At 50.6% G+C, this 20,381-nt stretch overlaps 9 protein-coding genes across 9 annotated transcripts; 4 read left to right on the plus strand and 5 right to left on the minus strand.

The window, feature by feature from the left end:
• Positions 1-25: 25 nt before the first annotated feature.
• Positions 26-1,346, plus strand: PC9H_008488 (uncharacterized protein; the record flags this gene model as incomplete). Its single annotated transcript, XM_036777998.1, has 8 exons — positions 26-56; positions 104-268; positions 369-415; positions 469-489; positions 542-617; positions 679-826; positions 880-1,034; positions 1,084-1,346. 8 exons carry the CDS (start codon positions 26-28, stop codon positions 1,344-1,346), a joined length of 906 nt encoding a protein of 301 aa, XP_036629426.1.
• Positions 1,347-1,441: 95 nt separating this feature from the next.
• On the minus strand, positions 1,442-1,762 carry PC9H_008489 (uncharacterized protein; the record flags this gene model as incomplete). The annotated part of the gene is made up of 3 exons (XM_036777999.1): positions 1,442-1,507; positions 1,557-1,573; positions 1,627-1,762. The coding sequence occupies 3 exons, from the start codon at positions 1,760-1,762 to the stop codon at positions 1,442-1,444; spliced, it is 219 nt and encodes a 72-aa protein (XP_036629427.1).
• Positions 1,763-2,845: 1,083 nt separating this feature from the next.
• Positions 2,846-5,106, minus strand: PC9H_008490 (uncharacterized protein; the record flags this gene model as incomplete). Its single annotated transcript, XM_036778000.1, has 13 exons — positions 2,846-3,028; positions 3,090-3,156; positions 3,276-3,353; positions 3,403-3,491; positions 3,555-3,679; positions 3,734-3,766; positions 3,823-3,830; positions 3,887-4,202; positions 4,263-4,376; positions 4,424-4,517; positions 4,572-4,616; positions 4,673-4,816; positions 4,873-5,106. The coding sequence occupies 13 exons, from the start codon at positions 5,104-5,106 to the stop codon at positions 2,846-2,848; spliced, it is 1,530 nt and encodes a 509-aa protein (XP_036629428.1).
• A 671-nt stretch (positions 5,107-5,777) lies between these two features.
• Positions 5,778-7,619, minus strand: PC9H_008491 (uncharacterized protein; the record flags this gene model as incomplete). The annotated part of the gene is made up of 6 exons (XM_036778001.1): positions 5,778-5,889; positions 5,944-6,107; positions 6,164-6,837; positions 6,889-6,929; positions 6,979-7,135; positions 7,190-7,619. The coding sequence occupies 6 exons, from the start codon at positions 7,617-7,619 to the stop codon at positions 5,778-5,780; spliced, it is 1,578 nt and encodes a 525-aa protein (XP_036629429.1).
• A 190-nt stretch (positions 7,620-7,809) lies between these two features.
• On the plus strand, positions 7,810-9,802 carry PC9H_008492 (uncharacterized protein; the record flags this gene model as incomplete). The annotated part of the gene is made up of 8 exons (XM_036778002.1): positions 7,810-8,165; positions 8,222-8,324; positions 8,374-8,910; positions 8,963-9,008; positions 9,059-9,423; positions 9,476-9,540; positions 9,595-9,625; positions 9,686-9,802. The coding sequence occupies 8 exons, from the start codon at positions 7,810-7,812 to the stop codon at positions 9,800-9,802; spliced, it is 1,620 nt and encodes a 539-aa protein (XP_036629430.1).
• Positions 9,803-11,345: 1,543 nt separating this feature from the next.
• PC9H_008493 (uncharacterized protein) lies at positions 11,346-12,052 on the plus strand (the record flags this gene model as incomplete). Its single annotated transcript, XM_036778003.1, has 6 exons — positions 11,346-11,430; positions 11,617-11,683; positions 11,734-11,771; positions 11,837-11,859; positions 11,909-11,958; positions 12,013-12,052. 6 exons carry the CDS (start codon positions 11,346-11,348, stop codon positions 12,050-12,052), a joined length of 303 nt encoding a protein of 100 aa, XP_036629431.1.
• A 2,094-nt stretch (positions 12,053-14,146) lies between these two features.
• Positions 14,147-15,538, minus strand: PC9H_008494 (uncharacterized protein; the record flags this gene model as incomplete). The annotated part of the gene is made up of 6 exons (XM_036778004.1): positions 14,147-14,202; positions 14,275-14,341; positions 14,473-14,748; positions 14,802-14,972; positions 15,022-15,204; positions 15,263-15,538. The coding sequence occupies 6 exons, from the start codon at positions 15,536-15,538 to the stop codon at positions 14,147-14,149; spliced, it is 1,029 nt and encodes a 342-aa protein (XP_036629432.1).
• Positions 15,539-15,919: 381 nt separating this feature from the next.
• Positions 15,920-16,362, plus strand: PC9H_008495 (uncharacterized protein; the record flags this gene model as incomplete). Its single annotated transcript, XM_036778005.1, has 4 exons — positions 15,920-15,947; positions 15,999-16,039; positions 16,093-16,220; positions 16,272-16,362. The coding sequence occupies 4 exons, from the start codon at positions 15,920-15,922 to the stop codon at positions 16,360-16,362; spliced, it is 288 nt and encodes a 95-aa protein (XP_036629433.1).
• A 571-nt stretch (positions 16,363-16,933) lies between these two features.
• SEC24 (COPII subunit) lies at positions 16,934-20,300 on the minus strand (the record flags this gene model as incomplete). Its single annotated transcript, XM_036778006.1, has 11 exons — positions 16,934-16,957; positions 17,052-17,270; positions 17,332-17,526; positions 17,582-17,719; positions 17,775-18,241; positions 18,289-18,444; positions 18,496-18,619; positions 18,669-18,773; positions 18,828-20,116; positions 20,166-20,197; positions 20,254-20,300. 11 exons carry the CDS (start codon positions 20,298-20,300, stop codon positions 16,934-16,936), a joined length of 2,796 nt encoding a protein of 931 aa, XP_036629434.1.
• Positions 20,301-20,381: the final 81 nt, after the last annotated feature.

The raw sequence follows: 20,381 nt of genomic DNA on the forward strand, positions 1-20,381 counted from the left end.
GACTCTTCTCAAGAAACCTTACACCATGCCGTCAAAGGTGAAGGTCCTCGTCACGGGTATGCGACAATAATCTATACGAGAGCTCTGCTGAATGTTTCTCCAGGAGCTTCTGGTGTTCTCGGTTCCGCTGTGAGCGCTGCCTTGAGAGATCACGGCGGCCTCGACGTCACTTCTCTGTCGAACACACGAACCGGAGAGGGCTTGATCCAGCTTGATCTTCTTGATTCCAAGAAAGTAGATGAGTTTATTGAGAAGCTGAGACCTGACTGTGAGTCTTGCGTTTCTAAAACAAGTATCCCCATTACTTGGGCGTTCGAACTTCGACGTCTCGTGAGCGGGCATGTTGACTACGTATTCCACATCTGCAGGGGTCATTCATTGTGCCGCGGAAAGGAGACCAGACGTTGCCGAACAGGTACGCTGTTTGCCAACATTCAATCCGTTGACAATCTTCTTATCGTTCCCCAGGATCCTCAGAAGACACAAGCTGTAAGCTCCGACGCATCCAGCATTGGAAAGTTCAATGACATGCCCCCCAAAGTTGAATGTCTCCGTGCCGGAACACCTGGCGAAACTTTCCAAATCGCTGGGCTTCCGTTTAGTCTATATATCCACCGGTGCGTGCCACAATTATCGTGTCATAGCTGGATCCATGTAACCCTTGAACTCGCGACCTAGACTATGTGTTCGATGGAACTTCTCCGCCGTATGCTCCTTCTGCGACTCCCAACCCACTCCAACTTTACGGACGCACTAAAAGAGATGGGGAATTGGCCGCCCTTGGTTTGAGTGGCGCAGATGTCATCGTGCTCCGCGTCCCAGTCTTGTACGAATGGCTATCGTGTCTAAGTAGATGCAGAACTCAAACCATTCCCGTAGATATGGACCCGCGCCGAAGAATTCCGACTCTGCCGTGAACATCTTAATCGATGTCGTTAAGGACCAATCTGGAAAGCAATACAAGATGGATCACTATGCCACCCGATATCCCACTAATGTCCTCGATATCGCAGGCTTTTTGGCTAGACTTACGGGTTAGCTAAATGGATGTCACTCCCCCGCAATCTAATCATGCACCCACAGATTTCAAGGGTGTTATCCCTCCCATACTGCATTATTCCGCCGCTGAGCCATTCACTAAGTACGAAATGTGCTTGATCTTCTCGAAGATACTTGGTTTGCCCCATGGTCACATCATCCCAGACGACCAACCTCCAACAGGAGCAGGTGCTACCACTCGTCCAAGGAACACGCAACTGTATACGAGGGAGACCGAAAGCCTCGGCGTCGAAGGAGGGTTGGGCCTGACTTTGTTCGAAGAGTGGTGGTCTGAGTACCTCAAATAGTTGACTGAGCAAACTGTAGGATGTCCAACGGACCAAACTTGTACAATATGGAAGTAACGAATGCAACGTGACCTTCGTCGTGTCTATAATATTCTTTAACTAAAGTCTTCCGACAGGCTCTGCCCCAATTTCTCAGGTTTGGTTGCCTTCTTGTCAGCTCCCTATATTTGCGTCAGAACACAGAGCCATTGCAACAACGCAAAATCATACTGCATCAGGCAAATACGCTGCACAGGTGGTCAGACACGATGGCTCTAAAGAAAAAACTACGTAGACCTACCTTTTCTTTGCTCCTTGTCTGGTACAACTTTGGTTGGTTCTTTATGAGAATTCACGGAGGAAAATCCCATCGGTTTTTCCTCCCCTGTGGCCTCAAGGGGAGGAGACTGCGTCCCAGAGCTGGTTGTAGTCGACATGTTTTTTGAGAGTCAGTCGTTGGGAGAGAACGATAAGGATGGCTGCTGCTCTTCTCGTGGATGGTTATATAGGCTTCGGGGCGATCCACAGTGACATCGAAGGTGACATCAGCGGTTCCTTCTGAGCGGGCAGGGGGCCCCTATTGTACCACCACGTCTCCTAATCTCCTTAAGTGAAAACCAGTCGTACTTTCAACGGCATCATGTTCAAGTCATATTCCAACGGTAGTGGTGCACGTTGCGCTGGAAAATGGACTACTGTGACGGTACCTCAGTACCGTTCTTTGGGACCAGGTCGATGACAGTGCAACTTACGTGTATACGTCTCTTCTGAGTCTGTTTCGAATGTATTAGCGGTAAAGGAGGTTTTAAGTCGAAGTTCCAACACAAGGTTCTCAGAAAGTGACAAAAGTTTCTGACGCGCCTTTCTGCCGCAACTGTTGGGATTAGGTTCACACCCCGTCAGTTGTGGCGCGTTGTGGGAGTACTTTCTCCTTTTCCAAGAAAGCTTGTACAGGCGCCACCTAGAATGGCCCTGATGTGCTTTTTTCCGCATAAAATATTGGGTGGGTAAAAGGAACAGGCTGATCATATGCTCCTCATGGTCATGGATCAGGCGTTGAATGATCCTGTCATGGAGGTAAAACCTCGGATCCAACGGAGGCCTCGAACACAAGGTGTGTTGATGTTGCTGCTCGTACCATGAGAGTACCACAAAGAAATATGGACGGAGGCAGCGATAAGGAGGAAGAGTTTTATATGAACATGAGGCTCTGGGGTTCGAGTTTGGCTTTGAGGCATTCGAGCGGTAACTTGCAATCGAACCTGGACGTAAGTCGTTGTCAACACAGCAAGAAAGCCACGTGGCAACGGAGAAGTTACTTTTTGTTCTGTGTTCAAATTCAACAGAACGTCGGGATATAAAATGCTACGTAGTGGCTGTAGAGTGTACACTAACTTCGAAAGCATCGACAAAACTGGTGTGTAGATTACGAACGATGTAAATGTATATGTAGATGATAATAAATTATGATTCCAGATTCCAAAGTCTATCTTTTCGTATTACCGTTGAGCCAGGTCGTATCAATGCGTCAGACTGCTGCGAGCGCGGATGGCTTCGCCCTTGTAGTATATCCACACGGGGAAGGGGATGCCTAACACGATAGCCAGGCCAGCGAGCAGCGAATTAGCGCCCCCAAATCCAAGACGGTCGTACATCTGTTTCCCAAACAAGGGGAATATAAAGCCAAGAAGGGAGCGGAAGACCTAGTTGATGGATGTATCAGCAAATTTTTATAGGCATCGCAGAGCCAATCGGTCGACATACAGAGGCAGCAGCGGTCGCACTAGCAGCGTAGGTGAAAGTGTCGACCAGATACAGCTGGATGGGCAAGCTGGGAAATGTTAGTACGGAACGATCGACGACTATCAACGAAGTGGTTACTGACAAGGTGGTCATCATTCCTGCATGGATTGATTAGATATTTGTGACATCCCAGACATAAATGGTTACTCACCGAAGCCAAAAATACCAGAACCAATGATCGGCATAATCCAGTGTATCTTCGCCTCAGCGGACCAACCGTACCAACTAGCCATCTCTCAGCCACACTCTCATGAAGGAAGTAGAGACTACTCACAACAACCCGATGGGAACGAAAAATGAACCAAAGAACAGAGCGGGGATCCGCATTTCGGGCTTGCCTTTACCGCCGTTCCTCTCGGAGAGCTGGGTGGATCGTTAGCACGACTCGACATCGCAAGAAAGAGGATGTCAAGTATCCGTGCTCACCTTGTGATACACTTGGTCGGCAAATTTGGCGCCAAATAGTGTAGCAACGAAGAAACCGATGCCGAGTCCGAGGTACGCAAGACCGCCCACGCCAGGGCGGAACCCGTATGTAGAGCTGAAGAAGCCTAGTAGACATTTGGTTAGGCTACAAGATTATGGGATGACTCCAGGGAACTTACTGGCGAAGGTGGCGAACATGAGGTAATAGATACCTGCACGAAATATGAGTATAGTGTTCAGCATATTCGAGTATAGTATCGGTACTGACCATACATGCTGTAAAGAGACGCGATGAGATCGAGGCATCCAGAGAAGGATAAATAACCACTTACAAAGCCATATACAGCGATAAGATAAAGCAGATGAAACTTCTCGTCAAAAGTATAACCGGACGCGTAATGTTTACCCATAGTACGTGCCAGTTGTTGCCATGGGCCTGCATTAGAGCAGGGTGGCGCTTGGCCGCAGCCTCAGGATCAGCTGAGTGCTTGGCCAGCCTCAGTCGAATGACTGGAGCGTATGTTTCCTTCAGAAGCGGGATACCGATGACGGATGATAGGGCATTGAACGCGGCGATGACGACGAAAACATATTTGACACCAATCGTCTGCGCGATAAAGCCACCGGCGACTGGGCCAATTGCGGGACCTATAGGTAGGGAGCGTTGTTAAGTTAGCGGGTGACACTCCATGGAGCTCGGTGATCTACCGATTAGAGGGCCCAAACTATAGACGGCCATGGCAGATGCACGATCGCGTTCTGAGAACAAATCACCAATTGAACCGCCTCCAATGGCGATTGGAGCACTCCCGGAGAGACCACCTAGTGGCTGGTTAGGTATAGGACAGTTGAAGAAAATCGTGACCCACTGAGGAAACGGAAGCCGATTAGTGCACCGGTGTTTGGTGCGAAGGCACAACCGAAGTTGAAGGCAATGGAGAACAGATTACCAATGTGCAGTATCTATAGGTTGTCCGTGTTGGTTAGTCTGCTGCTGAACAGATGTGGCATGCGTACCCATGTTCGACCATAGATCTCGGACAATGGAGCTAAGATCAATGGCTAAAATATAGTTAGTCGGTGAGCTATGAGGATGAGTGTTGGACTTCGGCACTCACTCCAAGTGCAAACGACAACAAGAAAATACTCAACGTCATGGCGAGTGTCGTAGAGTCCGTTATACCATATCGTATCGCGACCTCCGGTAGACCCGGGGCCATCATGGAACTAGCCAAAGGGGAAGCAAAAGTATATAGTGAAACCTGCGGAACCGTGGCTCAGTAACTTCATTCCCTGGACATCAACGAACGAAACGCACAATGCTGACGGCGGTCCATTTCTTGCCAAAGGACCAGTTGCGAGGGTTAAGTGGATCATCCTCCCAGTCCTCTTCCAAGTTTTCGAGGGCCTCTTCCTTCTTGTCCTCAGGCAAAGCCGATTCACCGTGCCCAGGGTGCTCGGCATGGCTTGGAAGCTCCGTTGTGGGGACGTTAGTCGCCGACGATGCATACGAAGCGGCAGTGGCGGGTCTCATCTCCTCAGTCAGCGACATATCGACGCGGAAGGGAATACACCAGAAACGAAGGCAAAGACAACGACCAATCCCAATAATCCATACTCGGGTTATATGTCGTCTTTGTCCGTCCGACGCAAGGATACTTGACGTTATGACTATTGTGTCAACAGTAGTTTTTTTACCACGATAAGGCACCTGTGTCATAACATCCGCGAAAGGTCTGTACTAAGCTGGATTCTAACTTCGAATATGTATCGGTATAGGCCGATGGCTTCTGGATATTCATTACGACGGTGAATTGTTGATGAGGACAGCACGACGCAGTAGAAGCTAGCCATTTGTATTGGACTTGAGTTTGACTAGAGTAAAAATTCGCCGGGCCGCGGGTGACATGTACATGCTCACATACTTGGATGAGCCCACACGTGGATCTCGCTTGGCAGCTTCGTACGTTGAGTTTCCTGATGCGTCGCTTGACCCAGTGTGCGGTATTAACGGGACACCAATCCAAGGGGAATCTATACTGTACGACTAGAGCGAGATTAAATAGATATACAAATACACTAGGTTATCTACTATGTGTGCGGTATGTTTACACGCAAAGTCCTGTTTGCATCTATGGATAAAGCAAAAGAAAGTATGGACAACATAGATCAAGCGGATGTGGAAGTGTTGAGTCCGGGGTCAATGGATGGAAGAATGCGAGGTCATCTACGTGAAAGCACTTCCCGAAGTCGTTGGATGACAGCGGCGGCGTCCACTGGAACTTCTTGATCGTGAGGAGGGTTGACGGCGGGTATATCTTTGTCAGTGAATTCCCTGGCGCCGCAGATTTAGCGGATGTTAGGTTGATACAAGCTAGCTTAACTTTACCTATTACCCCACCATGCAGAATATTTCATTCCCAATGAATTAGCCAGAATTTGGCGCTCGGAGGAAAATGTGCCCGTCGGGTAGAATTCCATGAGCATCGTCCGTTCCGAAGGCTGGAGAAACGCAGAGTCTAAGAGATGGCTTCCGTGCACGCCCAAAATTATCTATACAAACGAAGTATGAGTGAGTTGTATTGAGGATGTCGGAGGAAATAAATCACCTTTGATTGAGAAATCGCGTTCATACGGTTATACCATGAAGTCTCGTGATCGAGGCTAGACACAATGAAAACATCGTGGCCGAGGTCTCGCTGAAGCTGCTTCAAACCGTCAATTAGTGCGAGGTGGTCTTGGGTCTTGATCTTGGTGCCGGTATGGTCCCATTGCCGATGTAGATATGTAATAGCTACTTTCCCCTTTCTGCGGCGACTTTCTGCGGACAAGCTTTCGAAGAAATCTTGCAGCGAACGTCTGACGGGCTCCAACCAGTGTGGCGATGCAACAAGTTCGAATGGGGAAGAGAGAGGAGGTCGCCCAACGGGAAGAGCCCTTGCCGCGGCTTCCATATTCGCGACGACAACACGCTCTAGTTTGAATGGAGTGCCCATTTCGTGATAGTCCAGCCAGTCCGCTTCGTATAAGAGACCCATGGAGGGGAAAGCTATCTTAGCGAGAAGGGGATGGAACCCCGTGTCTGAGCGTTGACGTGGTATCCGTATGAGGTCTTCACGAGTGATCTCGCGACCGTCGGCTGAAGGTTCACGGTCAGAGTAGATGGGTATACGAGGAAGTATTAAGCGTCGGGGAGACGGAAGTGTGGTGCGACCTAGGGCGTCTATCGATGGGTCTAGCGTACTATATGTTCGCCAAAGGCTGAGCAAGGTAGTGTTGTCTACTCAAGAGTTAGACTTTAGACCCATTCATTACGAAACAAAAGCAAACTGACCTGGCTTCGAGTCTGTAGATAACCAGGTCACCCCTCGAACTCTAGAATGCCGGTGAGTAGGGATCACACTCGTCATAATAATAGACTTACTTTCCACCGTATCTCCCTAGCATGGTTGGCGCCTGGGCAGGCGAGATAGTGACTACCGGGACGCTCGACGTGCCGATAGCAGGAAATCGCTCGGGGAAGTCTGTTACAACGACCAAAGACTTGTTGTACATGAAGACGTTGTCTAGAACGGTAAAACCTTGCGATCCGGGATGTGAGTAGCAGCATGAAGGTTATAAATAACAATGCATACCGGGTACATGTCTTATCAGTCGTGTCGTCGGGGCGTTGCTCCCCCAGAACTCCAGAACGTCGTGCATTTCGCCATCTTCCTCTGTCCGGACATCGTCTATTTTCCCCCTGTCGTGCCAGAGTGCACCGTAGATATCCCCGCTAAGTACCTTGGTGCGCTCGTCACCTGCAGTGTGGCCTTCGTCCCAATGCCATTCGCCGTATATGAACTTCTCCAAAGAATCCCTCCACTCAGGTGGCCGTCTCCCATCTTTTCCGATGATTGACGGGCCTCCGAGACCGAGCTTGCTGAAGACCGCGCCTTGTTTTGAGATAGGGTCCAGGCCGAGTTGTCGTATCGAATTATCGAGGTTGTAGAAAAGGACGAAAGTCGTTATGGAAAACAAAAGGAGTGTGAGTTCTCGCCTCGTAGGTGGTTCAAGCCAACCCATGTTCAATGGCGAAATTGGAGTATCGAATAAAGTGCTGCAAGTTATTATGCTGCCGCTGCATGCAGGCCCAGGGACAAAGGAACGTGGTCTGGCCCTTGGTGCCTTTAATCATAAGCGCCCGGCATAATTTCACGTGATAATTATTGTCCCGTCAAGCTCAAGGCTCTCCAACTCACTACTCAACGCAAGAATGTCATGGCCGGGAAATGTTCAGCGGCCTTCAGGTCCGCCAGGCGCGAACAGGCGAAACAGGACCAACAGAATAGCGTCTTTGACTCATAGAGATGCTCTGTCACGACCGCCAAATATCCGCCGGACATCTGTCTCTGGCCTGACTTCTGGCGCACCGAAGACACAGCGAACATCGAAAACATCCCAGAAGCTGGTTGTACTGCCCTCTGCGCCGCAAACGAGGCCACTTCCTACCGCTGATGATGAAGACCTGAAGTTTGGATATGAAACCGATGCCGGTATCCGAGAGTACAAAAGCCAGGCCGAGCGGATGAACAAGGACCAGCGGGAGCGTGCAGGCTTCAAGAGAATAACGTAAGTCTGTCATCCCATCACACTTTTGTGCATGAGTGATACAACGGACGATGCAGGGCGTATTGTGTGGCAGAATCGTTTAGAATGAAATTGCTGGCTTCATTTGTTAAACGAGAACACAACGTCTCACCCAGAATATTTGATGAAGCCGTATATTGCGTGAGTGTACTAATTCGCTACTATATGCATTGAAATTGATTGTTGGCAGATGTATCACCTTCCCCTACTGCCCGGCTACGGTCCCGGCTCTAATTTCCGATCATCTATACCCGTTCCTTCGACGAGTGGCAAATCATTGCTGACTCGACTGTCGGAGGCAGAAGAGAATGGATACCAGGGGACATACTTCAACGCGGAAGTCGGGAAAGCACCAACAACTGATGGGTATATCAGCTCTTCGCCTGTGCAGAATCGACGAACACCTTCGAGTGCCCCCGACACTCCCGAACATGAAATACCCGCATCTGCCTCAGAACTGGAACCTATGACAGCTTCTTCGGAAACGGAGGCTGAGACGGAGGCGGAAACAGAGAGAGCTTGGACGCCTCCACGCCCCACACCATCACCCATGAGACCCCCAGAGGAAGAGGTAGCAGAAGTCGTTTTCTTTGAATACGGTGTTGCCGTGTTCTTTGGCCTAACAGAAGAACAGGAGAAAGGTATATTGGAGGATATTGAAGGCGCAGGCGTTGTCCGACGGAAAATTGCTGAAGAAGACTGGGAAGTGGAAGCTTGCCATTTCACCGTACGTACACCCTCAAGTCTCGTTCAAAGGTCACAGCCTAACATAAAGCCAGCACGATCCACAAGTCACGTACCCGCGCATATATAACGATTTTTTCAGTAAGATCATCTGTCTAGTTGGGAGGCCACGCATATTCACGCATTTGTAGCCCTTAAATCGCGATCCCACCTGCTAAAGCTTTCCATCGCACACGCGCTCGCCCAGTCAACTCTACTAGCTCATTATGAGTCCGAGGCGCGCCGAGTTCTAATGTCGCCTAAAGCAATGGCGATTCCAAAACAACTCGCAACATCTGGTGCCCTGCAGCTGCGGCGTCATGAAGCGCTGAAGCTCACCGGTAGCTTGTTCAAATTGAGGAGGGATGTTAACCTTGTGTCTAATGTCCTCGACGTACCGGAATTGTTTTGGAGTGAGGCCAGTTTGAAGGAACTCTACGACGCTGTCCGAGACTACATGGAAATCAAACCGAGAGTACAAGTTCTAAACGAGAAGCTAGGCGTGGCTAGTGATTTTGTGAGTCAGCTCGTCAATGTCTCATCTCTCTCTTATTGATGTTGCCAATAAGTTGGATGCTATACACGACCACCTGAATAATTCCGCAATGGAACGTATAACGTGGATTATTATATGGTATTTATCAATGATTAAGTTCTCCTTGAGGTTTAGTTTCACCTATTTGTACAGGCTCATTGTCGTCGCATGCTTAGTGGAACTGGTAATTTTTTCACTTCTTCGTTCTCCTTGCTACTGTCTCATGTGATGTTCTTCTTTTCAGGGCGAGGTGATCGCGCGTCTTGTGGTCCATGCCACCCTAAATCCTTCCCATCCTATCCGAACTCTCTCGCGCGACGAGGCCTTGCGAACCCTGGAACGTATGATGGTGCAGTCCTGAGCATGCGGCCCAATCTCCCAACCTGCAAAACCTGTATCTTTCGGACTTCGGGCGGTAAAGATTAATTATGCACCATGGCCAAGATCCTCGCCGTTTGTTTCATCTACGCTTTTTTGTCCTTACATCCTCGAAAGCACTCTATAGGAGATTTCTAGAAATTAATCAGGGGAAAGGAAACTTCTTTATTGTCCTCGGGCCATTTGGCTACAACCAACAACTCCTGCATTCCAACCCTTCGATTCGTAGCTCGATCACATTTGCATCTACACACTGATTGGGACTTGGTAGACTCCTCTGGAAGCTTTCCGGTATAGCGCAGTGACTTACTGACCATATGCGATCTTGAAATTTCCTTTAGGTTTCCTTTTCAAGCTCAAACCTTGAACATCGCGTTCGCATTCCAGATGTGCGACAAGCACCATTTACTAACAGTTTATTTGCCCCAGAAGTTGAGTTGTTCAGCTAGAGATCGCACTGCATTCGGACCTCGGCACTGTCAAACACTGGCGCGTACAAGTACCACTGTTGTTTCGGGGCGCGAACATAACGTCTGGAATGGTTTCCCGAGCTTCGCAGACTACCCCCAACTCCTCACGAGGGTGCAGGTACTAGCGGTATAACACTGTTATGCCACTTCCTCGGTCGTTCTATCAGGAAATCCCAACACGAAGCAAATAGCATCCAAAAACCTTGCTCTCGCGACGTGTCTCCGATGACGAACCCAACATGTCTGACGTTGATTCATTGATTCGTCAAGTGTAACAATGAATTCCATATCTCCTCACATCCCCTCGCTCTCTTCCGTGGAGACATGATGCCCATGTGGTAGCTACTCGCCTGGCGCATTCCTCGGCTGCGCCGGTGGTTCCATCCCTGGACCCCACTCATGATCCGGACGTTCCATTCAATGTTCAATAGTCGGATACATCAACTCATATCTCCATCATCTACACATTACGGCAGACGGTCGAGCGCCGTGACTAGGGACCTATTATGATGTGAAGATGCCGACGGCGACACTAGTTAACATGGGCGCTGGAAAGTGCGGGCACCCTTCGCCTCTTGTGTTCCTGCTCCCAGTGATGCCCGTTGCAAAATTTTAACAGCGCATATACCCAATCAAATGTCGAACCTCCCGTGGAACCTTTACATACGCACCTGGAATCATGTGTCTTCATTGCAACACTGGCCGCCACTTCCAAGTGAACTGGAGCGCCTCTGGGGCATCGAGCATCTGCAAAGGAGAGACCTCACCCAGCCGCACAGTGAAGCCTAGTGAACCCCCCAGAGGGGTCTGTGGGTTTCGAGGGTCGCTGGTTGCTGGCGCTATCTTGGCGCTGCAGCCACCGCCGTAATAGAATGAAGATGTGTTCAGCCAAAGCAGCGCCCCATGATGGATCATGATATTAACTTGGCGTGTTGTCTCCCTCGTAATCATCGGTGGGCGTCTGGGAGCTACCCGCATCTGATATTTGGACAGTGGCCTATATAAACCCTGCGGTTCCAACCAAGTGACAGCACGCCTTGTAGCATCATCCTAGATATGCAATTCACCGCCGCTTTCTTCGTCCTGGCCATTACCCAATGCATCTCCGCCATTAGCCTTCACCCAAGGCAGGAAGGTGGCTGTAAGTGGCTCATAGTTCTCTTCGCATTCGTGGCTAACTTGTTTGTGTTTAGGCGTTGCCGAGGTTTGTCTACGTATTGTTCCTACCTCCTAGTGTATGCTCACCATATCGCATGTTCACTCGACGCGTAGGCTTGTGAGTGACGCACTCTTCGGTGAACGTCTTCATAATGCTAATATGGCTTAGGTGTGGCTACTGAGTTCAGTGGCCCCGTCCACTGCTGCCCAGCTGTTCCCGACCTGATCCAGCCGCCGTAGGCGCTTCCACTTCCCGTGCCAGAGACACGTCTAAAGTTGATTCTAGATGCCAGTCCATCTACACTTCTTGCGAGGGCGCGACCTGTACGTCAAAATCACTTAAACTTCGCTAGCGAATCTGACTTAACCTCCGACTTTCTCACCTGCAGGCAGCCCCGGTACCGAATGGACAGTATGTGACTTTTCTATCAGATGTTTCTTTGGCGTTGATTTCATTCAAGATCACCTGTGCTGGTGACGACCACTGCTGCCCTACCGCCAACGGCGCTCAGTATGTTAACCATTTGCTCTCCCAATGTTGGACTAATGATCCCTTTTAACTCAGCTGCCAGCCCTCCGGCGAGCTCTGCGGGATTCTCAACTGAGCATCACCCGCCTCGGAGCCATGGGAGCACGCCCGAATCATTCACGCCCATTTCCTACGATTCGAAAGTAGATAGCCTAAATGACCCATACCACCTACGTTACAGGGCCTGCCGGAGACTCGGAAATACATCTGTTAATTCATCAATCCCGACACTCCACCCAGGCACCTAGGTGTCCTCCTGACTGACTGACTTCTGCGGTTTCCCCGTCTGCCCGCTCTGGGGGAACTGTTACGTTGAACCCAAGGAAAGAACGTTTTCTGGGCCCGCGATGCGTTCCCCAACGCGTTCCAGCCCTGCAATGGTACTCGAGTATAAAGCCCAAGTAAGAGTCAAGCCCTAAGTATACCACTAAGAATACGACAGCTAGTATGTTCAGCCTCAACCTGTTCGTCACCGTCCTCCTTGTGTCCCTCGCAGGGAATGTTGCTGCTCATTGTACGTCCTCGCTTGAACCTACGTCCAGCCGAACGATGATCTTTCATTGCAGCATGTCTCACGACTTCGGTACGTACCACTCCTCGTAAAGCTACGGGGTACTACGAGGCCCTGACGACTTGCACTTAGGCAGAATGTGAGCAGCGCGTCGTCCGTGAGACATACAGGCATGGCTTGCTCACTTTTACTTGACTGTAGGTCTTGAAGACCATCATTGTTGCCCAAGACCAAATGACTTAGGGACTCCTGCTGTGTAAGAAGACAGAGAGACCCCCGCGGAGGCTGAAGCTGACTTCCCCGGTACAGTTGCACGTCGATCTGGCAATATTGCCCGTATGGAACATGTAAGTCGATGCTCGCACTCCGACAAATCACAATCTACCGCTATATTGACGCACGTATGTTTCCGTTTGTAGGCGAGCCTGGCATCCACGGGGTGAGAACCACGACAGCCCGTTCCCAAGTAGACACTAACCTAGATGCTCGAATGCCATATAGATCAAATGTACGTTAACTCTATCCTGAACTCGCTCAGTGGGAACAGGACACTGATATTGACGCGCCACAGGTCCTGCTGGCAGCCACTGCTGCTCCGACAGGCGTGGGGCTCGGTATGTGCTGGCATTTCCACGCGCGGACTAGCTGCGAGTGTTCTGACGACCTCTGTGCTGTGCTTAGGTGCCAGCCTTCTGGGGAGCTCTGTAACTACATCATTGACGACATCTAGACCTCACACCAAGGCAGATGATCAGCGCTCATCCCGAGGGATGTTGAATGTAGCTTACGATTACTGAATCTTGACACCATTGAGGTAGAATTCAAGAGGAAGTCTAACTGAAAAAAAGGCAAATAAGGTTGCTAGTTGTGGCTTAACTTCCATAACTATAATGGATCAGCACTTGTTTCAGTCTACTTGCATGAAGGCCACCCCGACCCTACCTCCTATCCTAGGTATGCCGCGCAACTGCGTCCCCAAGGAAGGCATCCCATACGTGCCACCGCACTTCTTGTACGGTTATGCCTTCTCGTACGATCGCGAAAGCCTCCGCGGAGCAGTTGTGGCTTCTGGACAGGTTCAATTGTTTTTGGAGCGAGGCGGGAACAACCTGCGCTGCGCTGCAAGTTCAGGAATATTTAACCATCCTATACCAGGTATACATTCAACTTCAGACCGCCATGGTTTCCTCGCTCTCACCTGTAGGAAGCGAAAAGACTGGCATTGAGATTCAAAGTGGGGGTCAGGCCCTCCGCAGGAGATGTTTGTGTCCATTATGGAAGCGGGAGTTGATCCCGACTTTGGCTTTGTCCATTATTAGATACGACGTAGATGTATACTCAAGTGGACTTATTCCGCTCTTTGTTTTCATATCTGGGAATCCTCTCCATGAAGTCGCATTGGGCTGCAGAAGCAAGGCCAACGACCTGTGGAACAAATGGACTCATATACTATACTGTTACATTCGGCAATGGAGTCGAGTCTAATGGTTATGGCATGGCTCGAAAGAATGTCCTCGGCAGGTGCTAAAGTACTTGAAACTCTAATAAACTCATGAGACAGCGAGTCCGGAGAAAATGGAACCCGAAATATGGCAACAGAAATGAATGCGAGCGCAGGGTGGTGGGAGATAGTAGGAGATGCGGGTGGGTAGACGAATGTTACTTGCCGCCTGAAGTCTTGAAGAGGATGAGGCCCGCTAGTGCTATTGAGTAACCTAACGGCATTATTGTTGTTGTATTTAGAAACGGGTGCGACAGTATTAATAGCGGTGTGGTAAGAGACTCACCGATGACTTGCAGCGGCGTGATCTGGGCCCCGAAAATCAAGACTGATCCGGTGATTAGGAGGATGTCCTGTGACGGATTACACACGCCCGTCAGTAATTGAAGTCTCGGAAGCCATCGAATGACGAGATAATTATATGCTTTTGGGGCTTGGGTGGCCGAAACGGTACGTGCTATCAATCGAATGACACAGCACTCACCTTGAACACCCCTGCTAGCGTGAGGACAAGACCACTCCCAACGCCGACCAGGAACACGGCTGCGACGTTCAGGAGGAACGCGACGGACGCGTTCGAGATGAGGATGAGGGGGCCAATCCGTGCAAGTTCGTAGAAGGGCTCCAGGCCTTCGGTGAAAGGGAGGATAACGAGGTTGATGGCCGCGCAGACGGGTGCGTAATAGTGAAGTGACACGAGGGGATCCATCTTTAGCCCATGAAGAAGGATCTGTATCATGACAAGACGTGATGCTTCGAACTGTAGACGCTGGATGAGAAGGACAACGGGCTCGCATGATGGTTGCAACGTACCGCGACGGCTGCTGCCTGGATGATGAACCCAAATAAGTTGAATCGCAGTTCACCGTGTGATGCGAGTGCGACACCAATTGAGATCATCAAGACAATCATCGCGAGTTTCTTATTGGGCTCTTGAATACGGAAGGTCCATGAAATAAGAAGAATGGCAACTGGTGTAAAAGCCTGTCGGAGGACATGAGCAAAGATCTACAGGATTTCAAAAAGCACACACCTTGAGCATTTGTATGTAGGAGACACTCAGATACAGATACGCCGTATTGCTGAGGATCAGACTACCGCTGAAGAGGACACCGATGGGAAGAATGGACTTGATGAACATTTCCTTGGTCATGTTAACGTCCTTGGCGCCGTCGAGCAAGGGCGTTGTGCGCTGCAATATGCGTGTTCCTATCGTCTGTATGCGTCTCGTTCTTATCGCATCCCTCCGCCGATACATGGCTATATGCACTCACAGCAAACGTGAGGTGCCATGTCACCAACCACACAGGGAACTTGAAGTTGAGAGTGTTGTACAGGTAATTGTTGTAGATGATGACCGACAAACTCAGGACGATCCATACGGGGATTATTGCGGCAGCTGAGAGCTTCGGTTTGGGCTTGGGCGCCGTCGCCTGTACAGGGGTGGGCAGCGCGGTGTCCTCCTCCTCCAGGAGCGGCTCTTTGAGCTCCATCTCAAGCTCCTCCTCGTTGCTGAACTTGTCGGCGCGTTCTGGAGTCGGCGAGGCCATGATGTCGGGTCGTTATGCAAAGAATCAGAAAAGCTGCAGGTAGAGGGCGTGTCAGTCGTGGTGGTGGTTCGGGAAAGAGATGGACGCACAGCGTAGGGATTTGGGCACAGGGGGCGGGAGGCGGAGAAGGAACGAGGAAGAAAATATAAGAGAAGCGAAGGCGCACGGATACAAACTGCCGCTGCCATAATTCCAGCTGAGCCGAAGACATGATGTAGCCGCGCACGCCACAGGGGCATATCAGCCATTAGGTAAGCAGGCGTATCTATCACCAACCATCTTGGGTATCTTTTTCCCACAGTCCAGGCCTCCAGCCACTTCGTTTCGATCGACCACCTCTCGGGAGGACGCCATTCAAGCAGGCAGCCCGCGGTCTGTAATATGTCAAGCCTTCAGGGCTATGTCGACCGTGCGTGAGCTCAATTTGACACGATTTCTCTCATCTTACGCCATCGCGCAGGTCACGTATTATTGATTCTCCAGGATGGTCGTGCCATCGTCGTATGTCCTCCCCGATGCTCTCGAATACACCCCGCTAAAGAACCAGATGCTAGGGAATAATGGCTGGCTTCGATCAGAAATCTAACGTTGTGCTTTCGGAATCAAAAGAGCGCGTCTACAGCATGGATGAAGGCGTAGAGGAGATACCGCTTGGTTTATATCTAGTGAAGGGAGACATGATGTGAGAGACCCGATCTTCATTCCGAAATTCCCGACTCACATCTACGCGAAGTGTCCTGATCGGTGAAATAGACGAGGCCCTCGACAAAGCAGTGGATCTCTCGACGATTCGCGCAGAGGCAATTCCACCAATCCGTTATTAATCTCAGGGAGTTACACGCGTCGATCAGTGAAGCTGGGAAGGATCGGTATGTCAGGCCGCGTTTCGAGGCGGACGCGTGCTAGGCCGCTCCATCTTCCAAAGGGGTCGGCCATTACTCGTGGCGTCGTCTAGGAGCGTCGAGCGTACGGCGAAGGGGCATGCCAAGCGGGTTGTGGTTCCCAGTCTTTTTTCTCGCCTTCTCCGGAATTAGGGTGGTAGAGCTTATAAAATTATCCATCACCTTGAACTCTAGTAACCGTGTCCTTTGTCTTGCTTTCGCTCATACTCAAACCACTGATATCACCGCTTTCCTCGAACACTTGCTTCCAGCAGTGTCCCGCTTTCCCGCAGTCTCTTCATCTCTTCAACGCACTTCCTGTTGTAATAACTGCGATGATATATTTAGGTGAGTACAGGGCTTGGAGACAGCAGTTCTTCTCATAGGCAGGGTGGACGTGGTCGCGCGGTGGCGCTGACCGACCAATCTTGCGCGCCCAAAATGTCATCAATCCAGGAATTTCAATGAAACGCTAAAGAAACATCCAGAGAAGTTCTACGATCATACGGTTCAATTAATAACTGCCAACCCCGTTAACCTGCATCCACATTAACACATCAGCAACCATTCGCACAACATGACACACAACACAATCAACACGGTTAACAGCTAAACAGCTAAACCCCACCCACCTTGTCTTTGAGAGTCTGAATGAACTGCTGGTAGCTCGGCAGGACGTCTGCGCGGTCCTGCACGAGCGCGCTGAGCGCCCATAGCCTCAGCGGCTGCTCGCCGTCTTCCTTGACGATATACAGATGCGGGTAATACACGCCTCTGCGCATCTCGCGGGTCTTCTGGATGACAGCACTTATGCGTTGTGAGATAGGTGTGTCGATAACAGGAAGCGTCGTCTATAGCAAACGATCCCGAAATCAGTTATGTTTATGTTCAGATTCGAGAGATGAGTGTTACCTTGCCACCGCGAAGAGCCTCGTAGTTCGGTAGACCAAAGACGTCCGCCACCAGCTGCGGCACGGCATCGCGACCGATCCACAAGAACATAGTCTGGCCGTCTTCGATCAAATACAAGCCGTGCCTCTCCATTCTTTCTGACGTGAGGGGAAGAGGAGGGGGCATGATGACACCTTGCTCGCCAACAGTCCCGGCCTACAAAACAACAATCAGCTGCGGTGAGAGATGTATAGGCAGGGGTAAAGCGTACATCGGGGGGCATATTATGCAATGAGTAGAAATTCGGGTAGATGTAAGGTATCAATAGCTGAGATGGAAGAGATGTGAGGAGAGCTTGAGAGTATGCACGAATATCTGGAGGTATTTGTGCACTTTGTCGGATACCAACCTATAAACGAACATTAACACCATTGTCCAATCTCATCAATGTCTCTGACACTCACGTTCTTCAACAAACCAAGCACCAAGACAGGAAGCATCTTCAAATTCTCCGAAATCGCGAGCTGTGCACTTGCGCCGGATCCAGCGGCCGTCATGCTCGTCTTGTAGGTCGTCAGGACTTCCACGAGCTTGGCGAAGATGTGATCTCTGCTGTCTTCCAACTTGTGCGTTAGCGAACGCTCAACAGCCTTGTTCGCTAGGAGAGTCGCAATCGCCACTTGGTCAGCAGACGCGAAGACTTCCGAGAGGTTACTTGTAGTGGGGAGTGCCAAGGTGATAACACGAATTCGGCGCTCGCCGTAGCAAGTAGTGTGCAGCACCGCGGTTTGTAGAACAACAAACGGAGTTGTGATGGTCTCTTCGATCTGGATTTCGATAGCGTAAGATTGATCTTGCGGAACGGCGGGCATAGCCAACAAATCCGTCGACCGAACGAAGAAATTGCCGTGGAACGACGCCATCCGCAAGCCTACGCGACTATAAGTTTAAACCGACCACTTGTAGCGGTAGACATACCTCGTGAAGCTCGCACACGCATCACAGCTTCAAGCATGATGGGCATGGCCAGGACGTCACCAAACTCACGAGCGAATTTGATAGCGTCTTCCGATTTCGCAGCATTGAAGCCAGGATAGTAGTATGTCTGCCCAGACGTGTAATGGGGCAAGCATGCTTAACAAGACGGATGAGATGAAGCAATTACACAGAGGAAGCGAAACGAACCAAGACTCGCAACGTCCTGATAAGCAGCGCTGAATAGGAACATATCAACGGAAACCTGTGCGCGTGAACATTCAATGGCGAAGGTTTTGTAGAAGGGGGAAGCGGCTTGTAGAAGGCCAGATTCCTATCGACGTCGTTAGACCTTCAGATCGACAACGACATGCCCGGCGCACCTTTGATGTCCCAAGAATCTTCGAGTCCTCGCGGTTTTTCAAAGCACCTTGTCCAACACTAGGCAAACTAGAGGATAAGACAGTGATCTTTCCCCCAATGTGCGACTATTGATACATCAGTTAGGCACTTGTAGCAGAGGGGATAGTATAGAGAAATACCATCAGTTTGAAGCCGGCTTGTAGAGCAGGGCCCATCGCGCTACCAACAGTCATATTGTCCTGGAACATACCATTGATACGGCCTAAGAGTGTTTCAAGAGACTGTCGGCATTCCACCAAGTTCACCAGCAGGTCGGTGGGTTTCGGTAAGAAGACGTCTTCTACATCGGCAACCACGAGCATGGTAGAGTCCGCCGATCCTGGAGGGATGGAGAAGAAATACAATGATGTATCGTAACAGATAATTGATATTTTGGTACGGCCGTCTTCATCTGGGATACGATCGAGGTTCTCAAGAATAGTGCGAGTGGCGGTAGCAACCATGCCTGATTGTACAGCAGCATGACTGACATCAATGAGGAAGACGTACACTGCTGGCTGAGGGGGCCGGACCATGTACTCAGTAGGAGCGACAAATTCTACGACAGCGTGATTTAGTTCTGCACGAGACCAGCGATCGCCGGGCTGGTTTCGGACTTGGTCCCAGTCAAAGAGTTGGGGCACTTCATTCGACATGTTGCACATGCAGCATCGCCAGCGGTTGCCTCCATCAATGAATTGCACGTAGGGGTTGATGTACGTTCTGCATCGTCTGCAACGCGCGATAACTGTGTCGGTGACCACAGGAACAGGCTCCTCCCCTTCATCGAGAGAGCGGTAGGGTGTTAGGATCAGGCCGAGAGGAACCTTGGCTTTGTTGAGAAGAGATGATGTAGTCGGGATCGCGTTGAGGGTTGATCGTTGGTAGGATGGGTGCGCATTGGCATGGGGGGAGGGCGATATACAAGCATTGGGAGGCAACCGAATTTCGGGTGGAGGTTGTAGAAGCTCGCGGGGGTCCGGGGGCGACGTGAGTAGGTTCGTGGTGTAGAGCTGGAATTGCTTCTGACCACCCATTCCCATTTGACCAAATTGATCTGCTAGAGCATTCACGGCTCCTCCTCCAACGGCGGTCGGCCCGGGACCATACGCTGGTACGTTACCATACTCCGGTGCAGGCTGTGGTTGTCCATAATATGGCTGAGGTGGTTGCTGCTGCTGTGCAAACTGGTTTTCAGCGGCCAAACCTGGCGTGAAGAGTTGTCCGCCCGCAGGAGGAGGCGGCTGCATGGCGCCATAGTTAGGATCTGGAGCTACAGCATCACCGTAATAAGCATGGGTCTGACCCGCCGCGTACTGGCGTCGTTTTGCGTGATGAGTTGGAGGCGGAGAGCCAGACGTGACCAGATCAGCTGGCGCGGCTGGTACCATGGCAGGCGGCTCCCACTGTCGATGGCCCGACGCCGTTTCTGCTCGACATTAGGTACTCCCAGCGGGCATATGCATCGTGGATCTCACCAATGAAAAGGTAGCGCTGATTCGCCGGGTCCCTAGATATGTATATGAAATATGAGCGTACATCGGGGGTAAAATACTCGATCCTAACCATTCAGCAGCCCATCCTGGCGGTAATTGTTGAGCTGGGGACGCCATTTAATGAAGAAAGAGAAAAGTCTATGAGTTGGATGTAACTTTGGCGTTCATGCAGTCTTAACGCCAGAGACCACGTCCTCG

The sequence above is a fragment of the Pleurotus ostreatus genome (genome assembly GCF_014466165.1).
Source record: "Pleurotus ostreatus strain PC9 chromosome Unknown scaffold_6, whole genome shotgun sequence".
Lineage (NCBI taxonomy): Eukaryota > Fungi > Basidiomycota > Agaricomycetes > Agaricales > Pleurotaceae > Pleurotus > Pleurotus ostreatus.